This window comes from Diadema antillarum, unplaced genomic scaffold (genome assembly GCF_040938485.1).
Source record: "Diadema antillarum isolate AM-2024a unplaced genomic scaffold, OU_Dant_1.0 scf00000177, whole genome shotgun sequence".
Classification (NCBI taxonomy): domain Eukaryota; kingdom Metazoa; phylum Echinodermata; class Echinoidea; order Diadematoida; family Diadematidae; genus Diadema; species Diadema antillarum.
The window spans coordinates 74,901-98,319 of NW_027271066.1; the positions used below are offsets into that span (position 1 = coordinate 74,901).

The window sequence follows — 23,419 nt, forward strand, 5'->3', positions numbered from 1 at the left end:
CTCACGGGTCTGCAGCATGATGCTTGAACAATAGGAGGAGTAGAAGGAGAGTTCTGATTGATTTTATGTTTTTTGTTACGAACAGACGCGTTTGGTTTCTTTGAGTCAACATGTGCAAGAATTTCATAAATTCTGCGCACACAGAAAAATTAGGAGGAAGTTTATCGATCATGAGTTGAGAGGATTATTGCGATACGTTTCGCTGGTCGAACTCAACCTCTGTGTAAAGAGCATTAGTGTGTGATACCTGTTTTTATTCTTGAGGTTAACCCAATTTCCTGTGTTAAATATATCCGTGTACATATACCATTGTTTCTACAAGCTCCATGCATGATTCTTGCACATCTGGTTCAAGGCCCCCGAGGGCAGATGTGGCACGGGCTCTTGCGGCGAACCAAGCACCAGACTGGATGCAGCAGTGCGAGAAACCGACAGAAGTCTAATCGAGAAACAAAAGTCTTAAGGACAGTATAGCTGGCGTGGGAAGGCTACAATTAGTTTTGAAGGGCAAATAGTCATCTGTATCGGCTTGACGATATACATAATATTCGCTTGTGTAAATGATCGTGGAATCAATGGGGGAACAAGTGTTTAAAAACAATGAAGGTGGTATGATATTATGAGGTGCACGGAACAATATTCCCCCTGAATCACATTTGCAGTCTCATTCATATGGATCATGAACACCTTATGAAGCATTAGTAAAACGGTTCCATGACATTTGCTTCTGCGACAATCTTTACCCCTGTGAAATATCTGCACACTAAGCAAAATATAAATTCTGCCTACAAACATAACCCCTACCCTAATCCTAATCCTCACATCAAACTAAATCTAAAATCCTATCACAACCCCTACCCTTTCCCTAAGTCCTTGCAGAAAATAAAACCGGCGCAATTGTCCCGGGAGCAAATGTCGTGTCATCCAGTAAAACATTCGAGGTGGTGAAATCGATTATGTGCATGATGGCTATCACAAGTTTTGGTCACACAACAACAGCAATGGTTCAGACACAGAATTTCATAATCATTACTAAGTCGATGACTCGGCAACATTAAAGTGTTGCTGAGTCTTGCCCATAAAAATGGTCAATGCTCGAAAATTAATACAACAAAACAAAAATATGATGAGAAGGATGCAAGGATGATCTTCTTTCTGATTTCACGATCAAAATAGTAAATTTATCCAACAGCGGTCCAAGTTTAATGTGCGGGTCAATAGTAGACTCTTGAGGCTATTATGACATCATCTTATCGCTGTTTCAGGAACAAAAATGTGAAAAGTAAATCAGAATTCCACAACTCATTTTTTTGAGGTCAACTTCATGAACACTCGGGCATTAAAGGTCCAGTTTACTTTTGAGTGCAGTGATTCAAAAATGTTCAAGATATCACACTGATGCATATGTGAAGCACTGTTGTATCACAAAACATCCTGCCATATGAAATATTTTCCAATAAAGCCTAAAATATAAGGAGATATCAGTATTTTTCTCATTAACCCATATCTATAGACGGTTTAGTCTGGAAACATTTTTTATCATAGCTATTGTTCACATTTTGTGTATTTAACAACACTTAAACATCGATTATACGGATTCAAATTTTTACAGTTGTTGTTTCTATCCCTAACTCACATTTTTGAACTATCTTAAAGCACTAATGTTGGGTTTTTGTTTCTTCTACAAATGGTAAATTATGCCTTTAAGCTTGCCTGATTTTGATCAGCTTATCAAAGCCAACTTAAACATGGCGTTGAATCGCACTCTGTAATAAATCCCACCTATCGCTTTTATTGGTACAGTATTCGCTACTGGCATGGTGACTGGGGTACATTGTAAAATGTCGCATTCTTGTTTCAAGACTATTCTATCTAAGTGCTATACAAACATGGCGATAAAATATTATTGAGCGCGGCATCTGTTCCACGGCTAATTCAGCAGAGACCAAAGAAATTTGAAGAACATATTATTCACGACGATTTCGCTTATGCCACGAGAAGTCAAGTTCGATTTCGCCTATACCACGAGAAGTCAAGTTCAAGTTCATTTCGTTCTCAGTACGAAGTAAATATAGCTCAAGGTTTACAGGAAGTCATACAAATTAAAACCATAGAACGATGAATTCTGGGTAATGTACGAAATTCCAACGCCATATTGTACAATGCATATTTTGTAAGAGCGGTTACATCGTTAATTACATTGCGAAATATGAACTATGAAAATCACAAAGTGTAATTAGTAATAAACTGATTAGATGATGAAAGAGAGATACATGTATATAATTCATAGCAGTCCTTTTTATGAATAAGGTTAGTGAAAGTAAATTGCACCCTTGGTGGAGCATGGGGAGACATAATTCTCAATATCTGGGACACCCCACTTCACCCAGATCTGTACCCTGCGGAGAACATTGTTGTTACGCCGACTTAATGCGGCTGTCACCAAAACACGACGTCGTCAAATCCCCAGCGGAAATCGAAAAATACAAGATAGGCTAGCTGCCCGACGTATACTACATAACTGGTGTCGTCTGCGTGGTCTGGTGTTCTGATAACCCGTCAAATTATCGGCGTAACCGTGAGTCGATGTTTCGTTCAAACTTGAATCACGGAACGGCTGTTATTCCATTTCAAGTTGATTGACCATTCGTTTTGTGATGGTCAAAGTTAATAATATACTGCACTTTGAGTTTCTATTGAGTTCATTTTCTTTGGGTCTAGCTGTCTCCGTATCTATCTATCTATATCTATCTATCTATCTATCTATCTATCTATCTATCTATTTATCTATCTATCTTTATCTATCTATCCGTCCATCTATATTTCTATCTATTCATCTATACCTACTCGTCTCTATTTTCATCAAACTTTCTTTTCATTTATCTCCTTTTTTTTTTCTCCGAACAGAAACGAACAGTCAGCAGATATGGTAGGACAGTGAGTGTAAAGGGTAACGTTTGTCATTATGCATATTGATTTGAAAACTTTGTGCCTGTTTGACATTTCAAAACACAGCCTCTATCACCACAACAAAATTAATATCTCTTTGGTGACTACTTCTCGCCGATTGTTGGCGTCAGATTTCTCCACAAATATCTTGAAGATATAAGTGTTTTTATCGCTTATAAACACAAAACTGCCAAACAACTTTCCAACAAAATATGAACATATCATGTCAAAGAACACATGAAGGAAAATTTATCTGGGGATATCTTCCCTTTCAACAAACATCTAGAAAGTCAACACCACTTCACGTATCCATAGTTTCATCAGGGAGGTGGTATGTCTCATATACCATCTCCCTGCATATACCTCCTCCCTGGTTTCATACTGAGTAGTCATTGTCCTGCTTAGTGACATAACAGACAGATCATAGTTGTGTACTTGGAAACATTTTGGTTAACCTGATAAACAGTCATGGTGATATGCATGCTTCAATTCAATATTCAGTACTCATTCAATATTGGTCGGTTGCTATACTTTTCCATATTGAGCCTACATCAACAACACGCCTCGAATGTTTTCAAGATGAAAGGCCTGCATTTTCGACCAGAACAATGAATATAAACGCAAGTTGGAGGACAACTTCTTTTCTGTATAGACAATGAATGTGAGGATAAATGGTATGATATTCTTTGTCCAGGGTAGATTCTTCAGTGTTGCCACTGCTCTATACCAGAGGGCCCTGCCATTATTATTACCCTAGAGTTGCCAGATACCGATTTATACACCTGGGTCGAGAGGGACATAGTGGGTGCAAACATCCTGTCCATGGGCGTTGGCACTTGACGGGGTTCGAAGTCGGGACCCCCGATTGAATGTCAAGAGTCCCTTCCACTAGGCCACAGTAACCATGGTAACCCCACTGCCTTCGTTTTCTTGTTCACTGCCTGTCGAATAGTTATAGTGATGCATATACAGTAGACCTAATTCGAAATTCCCTCTTACCCCTATTACAAGGGGGGTCATCCCACAAGACCGACACCCATGAGTCATACAGCCTATGAGTCCTGCAGCCCACGAGTTAGACACTAGGCAAATAAAGCTCATGATACCGACACTAGGTAAAAACAGCCCACGAGTTTGACAGAGACAACCCGGGGTTTAATGTGTCGGTCTCGTGGGCCTTGTTTGCGTAGTGTCGAACTCATGGGCTGTATGACTCGTGGGCTATATAACTCGTGGGCTGTATGACTCGTGGGTGTCGGTCTCGTGACGTGCACCCATTCCAAGGCATGTATCGAGCAGATTTGTTCCTTGATATTAATTCATCATAAAGATTGCCAATTCAATGTCACGAGTTCACAGTTGAGATGACATGCTTACTGGTAGAGTCGGTGTCACGATGATGCCACGATACCACGAGACACCTGAAATGCTCCGCAGGTGGGGAATGAGACCATCCGCGGTCATCCGCAATGATCGAATGTTGTTCCCGTGTGATGACTCAGTGATCACCTGATTGACACATCGGTCACGTGTCACACACACACGTTGATAAGTCATTCATCTTTCTCGTCTTCATCAATGCCATTAAACAATCACATTAACCCTCGACTTCAAAATGCCATTGAAATGATGTACAAAGAATTTGCCATGTAAAGGTATTCAAAGGGTTCAACCATGACAATGTGACTTTAAAATCAATGTGATCTTGAGAAACAAACTATGAGTAACGCTGCATGTAGCCAGATCCTGTCGACATCAGCAGCAATAGCGACAAAAAGCCAGACAACGAAAACTGGGACAGCCTGCTAAATCACAAACTAGAATTAATCTAGGACATGAGCTCGTGTTGTCCTACTTCACCATATATCTCACAAATGAACGTGTACCGAATATTTTTCTTTGTCTCTTGCCAGACGCAACCAACTTCCTGGTCATATGATGATTTCGATACAAACATCTGTTTACAACAACCACTATCATAATAGCCTTGAATTCTGCCTTCGTAGGACAATAGACGACAAAAATTACGTGATGATGTAGCATTTTCATAAACAAAAATCGCGTAAATATCAGCGATGTTTACGATTGCGTATGACATGTATGAGCTCATTCAGTTTGTGTACACGATGCATTCGGACTGTTGAACGTGATATACCGTGTATACAGGGTGTGTTTTGCTGTGCGCACAAGAGTGACTTTTTTTGTTTGTTTGGTTGTTATTTTGCATTGACTCGATTCTAATGTTTAAACGCATTTTGGAGAATATGAAGAGTAAAGTCAAACTAGATTAGTGATGAACTTTTCCTTGAATTGGACAGAGTGTTCTCATTAAGCACTGATATAGTTTGACATTATAAAAATTAGATACAGATCATGATGATCACTCCCTCCCCCGAAATTTGAATACAACAGTGATAAAGTAACTGTAATCTCTGCTATTGCAAAATTACGATTACTAAGTTCCTGCAATTTTCGAACAATATAATACGTAGAAAAAACTTTTTTTTAAACTTTCTTTACTTTTACTTTTACTTTTTTTATATACTGGAATTCATTTCAAAAGGAAAAGGCGTATATCCCTTTGTGTATGAGCAAAGCTATGTTTGCGAGCCCTACTATTCTACACTTTATATCAATCATGGCGAAGTGTTATTTAGAACAAAAGTGTCACTAAAGGTTTAAATACCCTTGAACTATTTTGTTGTGTAGAATGCATTGGAGTATGTAGACTAAGGTTAACGTTCTTCATAACAAATTGTGTAATAACGAAAACAATCTGTCCACATAATATGATGATAAAAAACGTTACTGCCTCGATACTTCTGAATTAATATTTCTCTGCGTCTCAATATAACATAGTTCTACTTCGAGCTACCAGCTGCTGTGAAAGGAGGATGAAAGTCTATGGAAAATTCCGAACCGTGTTTTATTGAGCAGGTGTTGCTGGCGCAATCGAAAGTTTATTCCCGATTTGCACCAGATGTTACAAGGAGGGAAATTTTGTGTGCTCGTTTTTACTGTTCTGACGCTGACATTTGACCTTGACACGCTAATATAACCAGACAGTTTTATCATTTTTTTTTCGTCACCATGGAAACTGGATGGTTTCGTGCGATAATCTTGACTGAAATCGCGGATGAAAAAACGCTCAAGACAAATAATCAACTGCAATGTTGAGCCGGCAGATCAAAGATGAAAAATCCATAAAGACAAAAAAGAAAAAAGAAAAAAGAATAAACAGAGGGAGCGAGAAAAAAAATATACTAAAGATGAAGCAAAAATAAAACCCATAACAGCCAAACACAAAATACAAAGATATTAACCCTATAAAGCCCAAGGGGGGGGGGGGGGGGCACATTGTGCCCCCCCCCTACCAGATTTTCGTTTGCCACTCCTTTGCCCTTTATTCGATTTCAACCAAATTTGGTGACTTTTCCTAAAATCTTATTACGAACATTTTGATATACAATTTAGCTATATTTGATGTTGCTGGTTGCCATTATTATTTCCTTTGTTTTTATATGACAAAGGCATAAACAATAGATATAATAGAGATAATTGAAAACAATGATATTTTCTAAAGATTGCCCTTATATTTTGAGTTATTTTGATTCCTTCACCCAAGTTATGCCTCTGATATCATTAGTTTATCATATTATCAATTTGCAATCTCAAAATTCCAGTATTATGCAAATATGAAATGTCATAACTATACATGTACCCATCGCATACATTTCATCTCAGGTCTCATAATGTATCACTATGTTGATATGAATAGCGCCCCCATGTGGTGACCTTGAGAAATTTCAACCATAACAAATAATGAAATTCCACTTGCTTATCATTTGTGGCAAATATGAAAATGATTGGTCTATAATAAGACATATATAATGGGGATAAAGAAATTATACAGAAAAATCATGTTTTTAGCATATTTCCTATGTATTTCTTTATATTTTGGTAAATAGCGCCCTCCATGGGTGACCTTGTGAAAATTCAAATGTACGGTCATGTAGAGTATGAGTTACTCTACCCACGTGCCAAATATGACGATGATACATCAAATAATAAAAAAGTTATATAGGGGGGCACAATGTGCCCCCCCCCCCCTTGGGCCTGCGAGGGGTCAAAATAGCTTGGGCTTAATAGGGTTAAGTAAGCGGACGCGTAGACTGACATGCGCATAATCTTATCTATCAAATTCGTCATATATGCATTTCAATTTTTTTTAAAGGTTCAAACGAATAGATATAATCATGTCAGTCTCCGTCAAAATCTAAATGAAATCTTTGACAAAGTTCACAAAGTGAGCGAGACAAACAATTTTTTTTTTTTTTTTTGGGGGGGGGGGGGGTGCCAGAAAGGCAGTGAATGAGTGACAATAAACAACCGACGATAAACAACTAACCCCCTAGCAATGATGTGCATTTCTACTCTGACAATGTCAGATGAAAAGACTTCCTGCCTTCATTCAACTCCGTCTGACAAACAAACAAACAATTTCTATTTTTGAAACACTTTTTTTTTGGGGGGGGGGGGCGTGGGGGGGGGGGGGGGTGGGAGGAGGTTACAATCCGAACACCAACAGGTATTAACAAACAGCACTTCATCACACCATTCATGACGAGTGCGGTATATGGAATAGTTAGCTTTTTATTCATGGGAGGGTAGCTTAGTGTCCGATGAATGGAACAGGACAACAAGAACACTTGACCGAAAGATCGGTCTGTATCTGGTCGTCGGGGAAATGTTCCGCGGAGACTGCGTCTGGCTTCACGGATCCCCTCCTATACGGAGGAGAACGATAACGTCAAAAAAATAAAAGACTCCTCCGGACAGACGGATCTTTCTGTATACAAGAACACCAACTATGAACATGTTTTTGCCGTTTGAAAATTGGTTTTGAAGTGGCTGATATATCAAAAAAAAAAATAAATAAAGAGGTTCCGATAGAAGGTGGGACCCATCTTTTATTTGGGATACTTTGTTTTACTTTTTTTGTTGTTGATATCTCAGCAATTTCAAAACCGATTTTCGTCAAATGAATCATGAATTCCCCTTAGAATTGTGTGTTCTTTAACATTTCTTAAGTGGTTTCTAACTATCTCACAAGAAGTTAAAATCAGAATCCCCATCACGCATCTCGACCACTAGAGTAACCCATCCCTTTAAATTAAGTTAATCCCATTTCTTTGCTCAATTTTCCACTAATAGATTAAATCTAATTCAAATTAATTCAGCTCAGTTTAATTCACTTCAATTCACTTCAATTCAGTTCAATTCAGTTCAATTCACTTCACTTCAGTTCAATTCAATTCACTTCAGTAGTGCCGACCTCTTTTTTGTGCGAAATGCAAATTGTCAAGTTTAATACAAAATATGTTACATTCATTCTAATAAGCGAAGACTTGAATTTTCTTGATTCTTCTCGAATAGCATGGCCAAACTGGCCGAACGGGAGTTGGGCTCCTCTATACGTGCTAGTGGTACATGTATATGATGGGGATCCATAACCGTGCCATCTGCTTGAGGGGTCGTCTATAGGCTCACTCTCAAGTTTGAGAAAATATTTATCGAAACCGTTTTCCTTTCAGCTGTATTATACCCCATCAATATTTTGACTTCCTCTCCCGTGTTGTTCTCCTCTCCCTTTCGTTTCTTTTTAAGCTTAACAAAAGCCGGTAATGTCAACATATCAAGATGTCGATTCTCATTAGGGGAGGTGTAGAATAACACGGAATTTATTGTGCTGCTTCAGTGTTCAGAGACTGCATTATAGGCCCGTCATTCTAAGCTCCGAAGTGCATGATTGTGCTCTTCTTTTTTTTTTCAATACAAGACTTTGCAAGATAACTCCATGCAAAAGGACATGATTAATAAGTCCTGTGGAAATATCAATACCATTTCAATTGATGCAAGCTTGAATTTGGTGTCCGAGGTATTCATCGATGCGGTTATGGTTTACACACGGGTGGGTTAAGAATAGCGAATGGAGAATGGAAAGAATTAGAGTTGTTGCTACAACTCCTGTACTATTTTTTCTCCTTCTTCGTAACAATTCACGGTCTGTATTTTGCACTATATGAATTAATGTAAATAAAATGTTCAAGTTCTGCCTGTTCAGTAGTTTCATTGAGAGCGGCCTCGCTCGTTTTAAAGCGGAACAATTTACATCTTTCTTCTTTTTTTTCCAGCGTCTGTTTGGATAAAAATGATTCTGAAAACGAACGGTAGATGTCCCTCACTTTTTGGCCCTTTCATGCTTCTTTTTGATTTTGCACAATTTAGGGGTGTGATTTCTCTTTTGCGTGACCTACAAACGGTGAGCGGGGGGAGAGAGAGAAAAAAGAATGAAAACAGGTAAGCTGCTGGTGATGTTTTGATATCGGTTGCTAATGCGGTGCATGAATGAGACTGGTCACAATGCGAGAAGGCAAACCCCCATCGCTAGCCCGGCGCGTACCGCGAGACTCACGGGAGGCTGCGGCTCTCTGTTTGTCGATGGCTGGTACCAGTGTAAAGTGAAACGCTACATTCATAACAGGTGCTAATCCTTTTTTTATTTATTTCAACGCATCAAGCGGCGCCTTTGTTTCCATGCTGTTTCACACACCCCTTAAGTCATACTCTCTTTTATAACGTTATTATTACTATCTCTTTCGTTCTTATTCTTCTTGTACGTTTATAAGTTAATAAACAAAATACAGACAGGTAAGATATTACTGTCGGGATCTCATCAAAGAATCACGGCTTCACACAGGTCGTAGTAGTTAAAGGTCGTATGTCCCTTTTGCAAACTTATCATGTATTTAGGCTTACGGTGTTAACCTCATTTCCTGTTTAAAGAAATGAAAACTAACCACATGCCACTAAAATTACGCTCCCCTTTTGCACCGAAAATAATGATAAGCCAGTTTGAGAGACAGGTTGGCCTTTAAATTCACTGAGATAAGCATCAGTGATGTTACAATTATTCATGTAATCCTTATAGATGGTGCTTGCCATAGTACATCCACCTGACAGCAAGCCTGGTATTTGGCAATGTTAAAAAGAAACAGTTTGTTAACGCATTTAATATAAAACAATGAAATGGATGCTTCCCGGAGTTTTGATTGACGAACCATTCTGGTCACTTGGTCGATGCAGGTTCATTCTTTGTTTGCATATGGATTCCATGAATTGCTATGTTGGGCAAGCTGATGTATTATGTCTCTTTGAACCGAGTGAAGTGCCTAACCGACTGAGTAAAAAGAAAAGTCATTTGTACCCATGAGCATATGAGCTATCTCTGAACTGGCTCAGGTAAAGCCTATTGGATTTTTTTTTTTTGTTCGGGGTTCGAATAGATTGATTGGAGATCTATACTTTTGTTTCCTCCTCCATTGTAAGGAAGTTTCTAGTTTTTTTTTTAATCATTCTGAGGAAAGGTCTGAATAACCTACCCTAACAATATATGTATCAGTTTATGAAAGGAATCTAATTCTCAGGGTTTCAAAAGGGACACACGAACTTCAAGGGAGTCCGCTTGATATCATCTTTTCTTCTTGCCAAACCAGGGGCCCGTTGCATAAAAGTTACTTTATCATGGTAACTTTGCCATGCAATGGTAACTACCATGGCAACAATACTCAACAGCCAATCAAAATCAAGAATGCCAAGGAAGTTACCATTGGATGGCAAAGTTACCATAATAGTAACTTTTATGCAACGGGCTTCAGATCAATACACTCGGCAAGTTAACTGACATCTGAAATGTCATAATGAATACCACATCGAAACGCACCAAAATAAGACGAGGCGATATTTGTTGATCCATGAAGTCTTTTACTATTCGCAACTAATGCAAATATGAACTTGAATCACACTGATACACAAAAGACGTGATGATTGCATGACTTAAAGGGTTAAGCACACGGCACGCCATGGATTATGTGACATGGGTGAAGCGAAGTATAATCAGGGAGGTGATGGGAAAACTGCTAGGTGGGGTAGAACTTGCACCTACATTTCCCCCCTTTTTTGATTGTCTGTCGTCTGGTCGATAATTGTCCCCTTCCGCTCTCATCAACCTTTCTATTTTCTATCTTCAGCGTTTCCACTGTTCATTTTCTTTCTTTTTCCTTTTCACCCTTCCCTCTCTCCTTCCGCTTCTATCTGTCTGCCTATCCCTCTCTCTGTCTTACCTCTTTCTTCTCTTTCTCGTCTGTTTTTTCTCTTTCCCTCTGTTCGCCTTTCCTCTCTCTCCCCTGTTTCCCCTCTTTTCCATTCTCTCAACCCCCCCCCCCCACCATCCAATCTAATCTCTTTCTCATAATGGACATCTCACCGTCCTTTGTCTGAGGACGTGACCCTGGTATCATATCGGGTCTTTACCTTGTTAAATGCTTTAAAGTGCTCCGAACTTGGTTTGTTTGAAATGGCACCTGTTAATCCCAGGGGCAAGTTTGAATTGATGAGAAATATTCATCATTAACACAACACTTCCTGCCATAAAAAAAAATGAATAAATGGAAGAAGATGACTTTGCAACTGAATTCCCCTCAATAGCATTCAGGGAAAGAATTGTCAATTTACGAGTGATTTTCCCCCCAAAGGGGACGATGCGTGGAAGCGGTTTCATCTTGTTATGAGAAACTGTTAGTTATAATTGACATGCCAGATTGAAAATCGTGCGTCTAGCAGAAAAAAAAAGGGTCTTCCGAAGTCCAGAGGCCTAAAGTGACGTTGGGTACAACTGAAGTGGAATTGCTCAACCCTGGACCTGATGTGCTTTCAAAGTTCACAGAACCATGTGAAATGAGACTGCGATTTGTCTCCTATTTCTAATGCTTATCATCATTTATACTCTAAAACACTACTTTTAAACGTCGCCAGACTGTAAGCAGTATATTTGTTGCCAGACATATTAAGCTCAAGCGATACAAGTAATCATCTTGATATCATATTCAATCTTCCATTTGTTGAAGGATGGAACGTGAATGGACCCCACAAGGCAGGTTGTGCCACTCAGACGGCATGTCGACATCTTGTTTCTCTCTGCTACAGAAGTCTAGCTTTGGTATTTTAGATACAGAGAAGCCAGAGTGAATAGCCTCATGTTCGTAATGTTGTCTGGCTTACAAAACTGTTATCCATACATCAAAGGTCTATCATTTTCATTACCGGTAAAAGTACAACGTAACAGCCGGAGGGAGGTGGTCTATCTCCAATTATATGACTTTCCGTCTATTTTTGTACTCGGCTTGAACAATTTTAACTCGTGACTGATATCACTGATCCATGGGAAACAAACAAACAAACAAACAAACACAACAGCTTACCCGCTGAAAGCCAGATGAAAGGTCAAGAGAGCGAGATGCTACCAATTTGCCGTATTTCTCGTAAGATTGCAAATAATACAAGACATAGAAGAAGAAGCTTGGACATCTTGCCAAAGATGCCATTGGTCGGCATGCAAGAACCAAATCTTTCGAATACGCCACGTGCTTTTTATTTCTCTCTGTGTGTATGTGTGTGTGTGTGTGCGTGTGTGTGTGTGCGTGTGTATGTGTGTATGTGTGTGTGTGTTTTGTCTTGGACATCTCTTTTTGTTCACCAAGCACTGCCAAGAGAACTTCGAGATAAAAAAATCTTGATAACTGCGAAGTTATTTTCAAACACTGTTTGTTGTTTTTGCTACATTGTTTCCAACACTCTCGAAGTTTTAATGTGATTGTGCAATGTTTCTGGACATCAATGAACATAGAATCAACCCCAAACTATATATATTAGGAATAAAAAATGTTTGAGAAAGCAACGCAAATTATAACTTCATCTTACCCCCGGTGACGCCCTCCACGTGATATTGACAGTGCTGACTTCAGCTGGGATGGTAGTGTGTTTATCCCGCAGCTTTTCGAGGATGGGCTGCGGCTGACCGTTCCGAACAATATCGAGAGTGGCGCCTCGACCTGCAAAATGACAATGAGAAAGAGAGAGAAAACCTGGATAAATATCAAAGAATACCCAAACAAAATGACCAGGTTGTTGCCACTTAATCAGGCGTATATACAAGGAGAATACAAAGAGAGTACGTAAGGTTGAAGGCCATGCACTTTCGCTCTCGTCCACAGACACAAAGCGCATTGGAAATCAAATTCTTGCATTCCTTCGTCATGAAAGAAAACACAGCAATCATGAAGTTGAAAGTATTGAACTATTTTATCCACCCATTCAGATACGCCTCCAGATTAAGAGATAACGATATCAAATTGCGATGGAAATTGTTTTCTTTTTCTTTTCTTTTTTCGGAGCGACATTGACCTGTCCTTGTTCAATCGTTTGTACTTATGCAGCGAAATACTGTGCTCTTCGAAGCAGGACGACATAAACAAGGATATTGGCATGATTGGGAAGCAAAGTTTTGTGATCATCAACATGCAGGCCTAAATATAGATGACATGTCACCGGTCAGTGGAGCCTTTGTATAAAAAGCGACAGCTATTCTATGGCCATAAATGACTTTTTTAATACAAAGAAGGGGTGTATACGCGCAGTGTGATAGTAAGACTAGTTAAAATGATTCTGGCACATCATGGCCCTACCGCTCAACAAGGGAATTACCCGTTGTTTATTTGCCGTTGGCTGGATATATGCCCTTGTCTATAGGAAGGGCTGCATGGTCCGTGTTTTCACGTTGAAGCCGCCCACTGCAACCCGCTCGTGTCTTCATGTTGAAGACATAATTGATACATCCTTCTCAATCATTTGCAATTGGCGAATCAGCCAGATGATACTCATCACCATGAACGTCTCTCTTATTTTGTATACAACCCTCGATACTAGTAGGCCTACATGTACCTGGAAAACATGACAGATGTAATCAGCTAGTATTATGTTATTGATTGGTGGAGGAGTTCTATCCTACGCTCGTTTATCATGATGATGATGAAGAAACAGATATATTTCATCACGTCCTAAGGCTGGTTGCAATTTATGCAGATAGTATTTCTTGTTCTACCGTTTGCTTATCTATTTCAAATAAACTTGATCGTCAAGCTGGTAAACAATAATTCTTTTTTTTTAATGCTTATAGACCTTTCTGATATCAAAGACAGACAACGTTAATACTGACCTTCAACTTGTCTGTGCCGATCATTTGCCACTTAGTGACATCTAATGTATCAAGCCCTAACTTATACACAGGGGCTTGCCTTTTTTGACCTAAACACTTTTACCAGGGGTTTGACGAGAATGACCCAAATATTGAGCGTCATACGGCGACGAGAGACGCAGCTGGCCAACACATTGTTGTCGACCTGTCTCTTGTGACTCATTTTTACTTGTGGTCTCCATAAGACACTCGGTCAAAATGCACTTTACGGTTGACATGTTTAGATATTCATCTTTGCTCTCCAAAATGGAAGAAGACACAAATAATCTAGCTGCACGAGCTAGCCAAACAGTGGCTGGGAATGGATCCTTGCTATTGGACCAAATCTCTCCTCATCACTGCCTGTAAAAGTGAAGGTCTTGCTCGACAAAAGTATTCTGCTATTGACTAGACATTGTGCATGTATGCGGAACAAAAACATTCAAAAGCAGACAAAACGCCCAAAGCTAAATGACTCGCTGGATAAAGGTAAAGAGGAGCAGGAGGCTTCAGAAGCGCACATTATAGTGGACCTTCAGCTCGAATCTATGGGGATGATGCCTTTACTAATCAAACGGGATCGATGTGTAGGGATAAGCTTATACTATACTTTTTTCAGAGAACAAGAAAAAGATGTACATCAGTTGGAGAAAGCCGAGCAGTGGCTGGAAATATGTGAAGAAAGAACACATTTCATGATGAAAAATACACACAGACGAAAAATCTCTGTAAAACCACTTGGAAGTTATATTGTGCCCACACTAGTTCCACCGTAAATTACGAGCAAGTTACAATCTGCGTAGGAAGTTGATACTCGAATCTCCTCTAAACCGACAAACTGAATGCTAATCTATTCTTCTTTTTTCTTGGCATTCCTTTCATTTTCTATATTGTAAGTCTACACCAGCAGGTTAACTCAAAACTCCCAGATGTTAACATGTCATGCAGCTTCACCGTAGGGAGAGAATAAACGAAAAATCAAAGTCTCAGGACCCGAGCCATAACATATGTTTCTCATCACAAACAGCCGATCACTACAACATGTGATATAGACATGAAAATATCTCACTCTAATCGGTTATGACGACTTCCTAATGTGAGGATGGTGCTGTCGTTTTATCGAAATTGAGTAACTTCGTTCCCCTTGTTATTATAGTATAGGCCGGCATCCTCCACACCACGCAGACAAACAACCCATCACTATTGGCTGTGGCAGATTTGAAGGCACATCTGAAAGTAGTTGCTCTTATTTGCAGCTCGCTCTGAGGGATCTTCATGAGTACATACTTGGAGAATTTAGAGTTGTTTTTACTTTTTTTTAATTGACCTTTTGACGTGGGCATTCAGGAAGAAATTACATTGTAATAAGCAAGCAACCACAGTGATGACGACTTTAATTAAAGGTCCCTGCAAGAGATTTGGTGTTACTAAATGATGAGGTCTCTTTCTTCATCGCGCTGTACCGAAGCCTTAAAGGGACCCGAACCTCAAGGTAGGGTCCTCCAGATTGAGAGTCCGTGGATCTTATCCACTGAGCCACAACAGGTCCTAAGATAACCGACATAAACATGACAGTTGCTTGAAACAAAGTCAGTCATGATGAAGTCATACAGAGTCGCAGCATGACAACGATAAAAAGGAGCTTGATATTCTTTTTTTTTTAATGCGACGTGAGACACTGTGGTTTCAGATGTTCAATCCAAGGGATGTTTTAGTGGATAAAGCACAGGACTCACAAACGAAAGATCCTGAAACCCTAAGATCTGACCCTACTTGGACAAGGTGTATTACCTACAATGCATCTTTCTTAGCCCACGTCTAAAGATGCCTATCTAGCAATGTTAGACTAATAATAATGTGACAATGGTCTGACCAACTGGAGAAAAGTTCAAACACTGAAGATTTAGTCGTGGGCGAGCAGAAACTTTGAGCCCGTGTCTTTAGCCATCCAGTTTTGGGGTAATTTTGTCGCAGAAATGATCATCTCAACACCATCAAATTTGCACCTCTGAATTTCACTAGTTATCTTAATTTGGACAAAAAGAATAAGCTTGCTAAATTAAAGAAATCCGTGAAAAAAAATAAGATTGAAATTTTAAAAATTTATTGATTTAACGGGGAAACTTAGAAACTTTTACATTTGAAATTGTATTTCAATCTTAGTATCCGTTATTTTTTCTGCAACCGAAACAAATAGTTTTGTATAAACAACAAAGGTCTACAATGAAAGGCTCCCCGAAGACACAAACAATGAATAGTAGAATATCTGATGAAAATATACAAAGCAACAAACTACAGATAATGATTTGGTTTCTGAAAGTTGATGAGCCAAGTACACTTTTAAGACTGCTTTGCACTTGAAACGTGTTAGCATATCTGAGGCAGAGGAAGAAGAACAAGAAGGACAAGGAAAAAGAAAAGAGAGGAATGAGTTGGAATACTTGAAACTTTTTGAAGCCAAATGTCGTCTGTTGCTAAACTCTGGTGGTAATGGATGATTTGCGGCAGGTGTCTCATGACGTAATTACCTGGGGACGAAGAATTTTTTTCGGGGGGGGGGGGGGGGGGGGTTGCGAGGTATTTGTCTTTTGTTTTCAGTTTTCTCTGTCACAAATTAGTCACTACTGTCTGGCTTTGTTCTCCCCCTCCAGCCCCCCCCCCCCCCATAATGTGAACTTGAACCCAAGCCAGAGAGAGTCATTAAAAGTTGCCAGTGGGAACTGTCCTACATTTTTAACATCTCCACCCAAGAACCCCAGATTTGACTTCGATGTGTACAATCGTTGTACATGACTCTCTCCTTTTGACCACAGTGCTGTACATGTATTCTGCGTTCCACTGAAGTCCCCCACACACTCGCCTGAACGTTGACATATCAAAAGGTTCACATTGCCACTAAAATGGCTATAAATCAAGTAGAGGCTTGCTGGTAGAATTTGACTGTTCTCTTGAATATATTGATAAGTACTGTCAGAAATTCGAATTGCGCACTGTTCTACAGTCAATAGTACCGAAAGTCTCGGTAACGTGGATTTGTTTGCCTTTGAAGGATCTCAATGCAACACAATTGTCAGAAGAAATAATGTCAGAGCGTATAAATTGCGGTTCTACTCTGACTGAGCTGCCCTCAGACGGAAAAAAAAACCCACGGATGAATATATACCGCCTCGCTGGATATAATAGATTTTAAATGTTTGAAATAGAGAGTCTATTTCTGTGACAAGTTTTGTGGAAGGTCTCTAAACATTGTACCAAAGTGCAATGCGAATTCCACTGCACGACTCTCCATCTCGTAATGATGATTCTTTTGTCCCCATTATTAAAGAACTTTGTCTATTAACCTTCTGAATAGTGCACTCATGTGTATGATAGCAGCCTTGCCTTGTTTTATCCGTAATTAGCAGCTATTGAAATAGCGTGACTGTACGCCATGCAATTGTTCGTACCGAGGTGTCAACACAAGCCATGAAATATATCTGTCTATTTATGTATTGATTCTCAGATCATTTGGCGGGTGTATTGAAGGCAATGTGTGTGATTGAACTCTTCAAAGACAGTCCAGAGTCCTCGAATGCATTCGTGTGTATCAGAAGCTAGACATATACAAAATATCTTATTTTATTGCCAGCATTTTCTGTTGTTCGCGCATCATTGTTTTGGGCATTGGGTGCCAATATCCAAGTATCCACACTGCGCGTGGATGTTCTGTTCATTTTCATGATAGAAGGCATGAACGACGTATCAAAACAGGTGATACTTAAAACACAATCTTCACAATTTGTGAATCTTTGAGGTACACTTCACACTGTTGGTAAACAATTACATTGTATTTGGATCTTGTCACCTCAAAAAAATTACCACAAAATTTGCAACGAAAACAAAAATTAGTGCGTTTCCTTTTATTTTTGGGCAATTGATTTCCTTGTTATCTTTCAAACTCAACGTCTCAATCACGCTGTACAACTACACCACCATTGCGAAGCCTTGACCACTGGGAACTGCCCCTGTGCTTGTGCGGGCCGAAATATCTGGCTTTGAAGGTATGCTTTCCATTCTGTGTTACCGTTACTAAGGTCTGTACGTATTTATTATCTAAGGCCAAGGAAAATGAATGATTCGTCCTGAGGTGTTGAAAAACCTCAAACATACAAACAAAACAGTAAACATGAAAAGACTTTTATGTGGCGATATACGTGCGCGCGCCGGACCGTCCTTAAGTAGCGTGTCATACAACCATACGTGTATGAATACAAACAGTAACTAATATCATTATTATGATTATTATCATCACTATCTTTTTTGTTTATCAAGAACTACATTATTATCCTGTGTTTGCTGCGTTCCTGCACTGTTTTCGTTTGTGTCTTTCAATGCTTTTTTTAATTTCTCTGTTTGTATTTTTTTTTCTGTTTGTACCTGTCACATGACAATATAATTTGCATTCTTGGTAATAAAATGTTGTCTACGGGTCGGTGTTACCTCGCCTTGATCGAAATTTGAAGAGGGGGTGGGGCAGCAGCCATTTAGAATCATTTTGATTAAAAACACCCCTGTCTTCAAAATCAACAATTATGTTTTGCTCTAGATAACAATGATCAAAATCCAAAGAATTGAAGCTTCTCGTTGTTGTTGTTTTTTGTGTGTCTGCTAGAGCTTTCATATTTACTTTTTGCTCTCTTTCTCTCCCTTTTGACAATCTGTAGGGTTTCGTCGTTATTTTGTTCGCTTTCAGAGGGAGGTGCCATAATCTCCGCTTTGTATTTGGGGTCAGCTAAACTTTTTGGAGCTTCCATATCATTCACGGCGTACGTTTTGGTTTCGCCCAGTGTGACGTTCTGGAAATCGGCCAGGTTTGACCTGTTCTGAATAATTGGGATTAGTGCTGAACCACTTGTTCAACAATGACAACATTTGCTGTTTTGTCAACGCCATTATACCAACAGCGAACTTTAAATATCGTACTCTTCACCGATTCCTGCAGTGACTAATATCCCTGTTCCCATCGACGACTAACCAGCGGCTATTATACCGGTATAATACAGGTTTCGCGCGGTTTATGATTTGCCACGAAATCCCGTCTAACGACAGGTGGATCGGGATAGAATAGAGCAAATTTGTGTATTTAAAAGGAAAAGTGCCTTGCCTTGGATTCAACCGCTATTGGCAGCAGAGTCAAACCGGGGACCTCGCAACTGAGAATCAATGGTCCTTTCCACTGAACCACAGCCGTTCCTCAATCTATTTCAATTTTTTCATCTTTCAATTATAATTTTGTTTCCATAAAAAAAGAAAATATATAATACATTTAATCAATTCAAGTGTTCAATAATTTGAAAGGACAAATCATTGAGTATAACACAAAATATATGTACGATTGATTGAGAAAATAGAACAATGCACACTTTGTAATTGTGTCATAAACAAATAGGCCTAAATATGGCAATGGAAAAGAGTGATCCACTGAAAAGCAAAGCTTAAAGCTTGTAGGACATAACACTAATATACTAGTAATGCATTCAATGTACTGCTGGAGCATTTGATCATTGATATGATATTATGATGCTAATGATGTAAAAGCACATCGTTGAACAGTACTTGTTTTAAAGTACTGCTTATGTTAGATTGGATGAACTGTACACATGCAAGAGTTAAATGCTGTTTTTGCTTTTGTTATTTCTGTCGGCCTGTGTGAGTGTGCGCATACATGCGTTGCTCGTGTGCTTCCTCTGTGGACTAGACCAAGTCCTGCAGAACAATTCTTTCTCTATTCTCCATCTAAGGCAAAATGACGGTCTACTTCCGAACCTGCGTCTCATAGGGATTAAAGCAGCAACAAAGCATATTTGCATGCATGCAAACACACGTACGTGAAATTATTATGCACACACACACACACATACACATACATGTAAATAGTATAAACATACACATTTGTGGATGTGCCAGAAACACAAGACATTCAACAGAATAATAAACATATGAAGTCATAATCGGTCAGTGGCTGGGTGGTGCAGTAACTATCCCATCACTTTTTTTCTATTTCTTTTTTGATAGGTCATGAATTATTGGACAAACTTTCCACGACTAGAAACGTGTCGTCGTTTACAGAGAAGCTCGTATTCTTTCTAATATTTTGCCTGTTTAACGACGATCCCACATCTTTTTTTTTGTCTTTTTAAAACCCAGTTCTATAGGTAGAGTGACGATGATTTATCGAGAGATAGTGATCTGTGTTATGAGAAGCAAATCGTAAACCGCGCACATTGAACTCCAGGACCGCGGCTTTTCTGCATTTAGATTTTACCAAGAAGAAGAAGAAGAAGAAGAAGAAGAAGAAGAAGAAGAAGAAGAAGAAGAAGAAGAAGAATAGAGGAAGAAGAAGAAGAAGAAGAAGAAGAATAGAGGAAGAAGAAGAAAAACCCTCCTTTTTATCAGCTCAATTGCCCGAGATGTGGGCAGCTCCCGATAGAAATCTCGGTAAGCGCCACCAATTTATGTTATGATAACAGTCCCTCTATATTCCTACCTTTCTCTCTTTGTCAGAAATGTCAAAGAAGGTTTCGCATCCGAATCCCCTATGGACATGACGGAATGCTAATGACCATGTTGTACTTTCCGAGATTGTGGATAAGAGCAAACTTATTCTCAATTGGCATGCCTTCTCAATCATGGAAAGTATAAACCAATTTCACCATTTTCACGTGATATAAATCGACATAAAATCACTCTCTTAATGTCTATAGCTATTTCCCCTTTTATTAATACGAGTGTAATTCAGAGAAAATTGTGAAGCTACTTTGATTTCTTGTGTGCGGCAAGCCCATTATGCTGTATACATTGACAGAGTAAAAGTACTACCGGTCTGCAAGACTAATTGCCGCAGATGTTCGAGGAAACAAAAATGTTTGGAATTGAAAATGAATTACATATGTACCACGAAACACATACTGTGATTAAACTGTCGATCTGTCTATCATGAATCAACCAATCAGTTATTCATCCGTCAATCTCGATACTTGGCAAGGATACGCATGGAAGGAAAGAAAAAAAAATCATGGATGCATTAAGTTTCATAAAGATTACTCCAAGGAGGTTATCCGATATACTACAGGGCATCTATATTATGCAATTTTTCGCAAATTTCCCCTCCGAGTACACAGGTGAAAAAACAGAAAACAGATTTCTCGGCAATCATAAATCATAATAATAATGAAAACACTGGTTCTGTTATTATGTTATCTCTCCATAATGATCCAATTACCGTGCTAATAATATGGATGTTATGCCTGCACACACACGAACGCACCCTTTCATACGAATAATCTTATCTACATCATCTACCTGTCTTGGTATTGTCGTCAATCGTCAGAACATGTTTGTGTCAGTTGGAGTGTTTAAATCTCTTCGTGTCAGAAAGCTGGTCGAACAGTAGATTCAATGACAGTACATTCACACTCGAATAGTATAAAGAATGATTGCTAGCTAAGAATGTAGGGGAAACGTTCCGTGTGATTGCAGGTCACATTTCGCCAATGTACCGACTTCATTATCGACTAAAGACATGAACCACAGTGCAATTCATGTACCACAATGAACCCTATCCTGCTGGAAAGAACACAGTGTCCCACAGTGTGTTCACAGTGTGTTCACATAGTCGACTATGTGAAAACGCTCGAATTTAACATTGTGGAGATGATTTCATACTGTGTTTTGGTTTCCACAGATAGTTCACATGGTAATGTTCTGAATTGATGATTCACAATATGTTCACACTGTTAAAACGCTCGAATTCAACAGTGTAAAGAGATTTCACACTGTGTTCACAATGTGTTCACACTGTGTTTCTCACACTGTTGGACACTGCATGTTTCTCCAGCAGGGTATACTCAGTATCATGACACACCTGGGGAAACAATGTTATTTCTGTTGATCGCATTGTGGTACTGATTTTCTGACATCTGTTTATACGAATATTTCATTGTACTTCCAATTATTTTGTTTGTTGGAAATGAAAATAAATGAACTTGAACTTGAACTTGAACTTGAAACCGCGCAACATCAGATCTCTTTTCATGCTACTCTTACATAAGCGACATGAGGCGACATCTATCATCATAATTCTCTTCGGAGATAACTTTTATGTACGCTTTAAAGAAAAGATCTGAAGAAACAATTTGATTTGGTTAGATTAGTTGTGGAGAGAATCGGGAGAAATAGGAGGAGGAGAAAGAAGAAGAAGAAGAAGAAGAAGAAGAAGAGGGGAGACAGTGGGAGATGGAGGTTAGTGGATGTTGTGATTTTGAAGGAAAATGGGAGAAACAGAAAAGAAAAGAAAAAAGGAAAAGCCAAAATGGAAAAATTCTGCTACTCCATAGGATCGGCCAAATTATGGTTTAAGAAGCATGTCTGGAACATGAGGTTAGTAGCGCCGATTTATGATGGTGAAGAGAACAAGGAAGGATGGGAGGACCAAATGAGGAAGATAAGAAGAAGAAAATAATGCAAGGAAGGGGAAGAAATTTGGTAGTGGGTTGTAACGCCATCGTAATCAGAATGACGATCGGAACAAAAAGGGGGGGGGGGAGGAGGAGGGCCATGGGAGAGAGAGAGAATTGAAGGTTGGTAACGGTTGTGACTCTGGTGACGATGATAGTACATGGTAGCAAATAATATGTGTGAAATGAGGATGATCATATAAACAGCGCAGATTGACAAAGGTGATAGAGGGCGTGTAAAGATCTGAAAAAAAAATGCTGAAATGCACGAATTTATCACTTTTGTTATTAAGACTAAGATAAGACAAAGCGTTAAATCTAAGCGCATGCGTGCGTTTTTCTGTAATTCAAGATTGTCAATTCATCTCGTATCTTTTTCCCATATAGGATTGGAATGATATTTTCAATATTTTCTTAATAATTTGAAAAAATATACCTTACAAACTTTAGTAAAGCAAAGAAATAGAATAGATCATGATCTCGTATGCCTACAGAAAGCAATTTGAGAAACTAACTAATAAAAAACCAATTCGAAATTGAATATGCCTTAAAGTAAACAGTCAAAAATAAAGGACCGCCGTGATAAGAGAAGCAACTAATGAAAAAAAAGGAGAAATAGTTCTTTCAAAATTGCTCACACAAGAGTGCTCTAGCCTGCAGGGGATCGATCCACACGTCCACATCGTCGCTCGCCCGCGGGCCCCGGGCAACCACCATCGAGAACAGGCAGAGCACAGTCGCTCCAAACAAAATCATTTTTAGAGTGGATACTCTGCCGCGGTACTGCCAAAGAGAAGAATCTCAGTTAAAATGTCGCGAGTAACAAATGATGTTCCTGGGCGAA

At 39.1% G+C, this 23,419-nt stretch overlaps 1 protein-coding gene across 1 annotated transcript in view; it reads right to left on the minus strand.

Moving 5' to 3' along the window:
* Nucleotides 1-23,419, minus strand: part of LOC139722911 (wnt inhibitory factor 1-like) — a 31,553-nt gene extending 8,134 nt beyond the window's left edge. The window contains exons 1-2 of the mRNA XM_071634192.1: nt 23,214-23,419; nt 12,769-12,899 (exon numbers count right to left, since the gene is read on the minus strand). Coding sequence (XP_071490293.1) covers nt 12,769-12,899; nt 23,214-23,331 — 249 coding nt within the window. The 5' untranslated portion in view covers nt 23,332-23,419. The remainder of the gene's footprint in view (nt 1-12,768; nt 12,900-23,213) is intronic.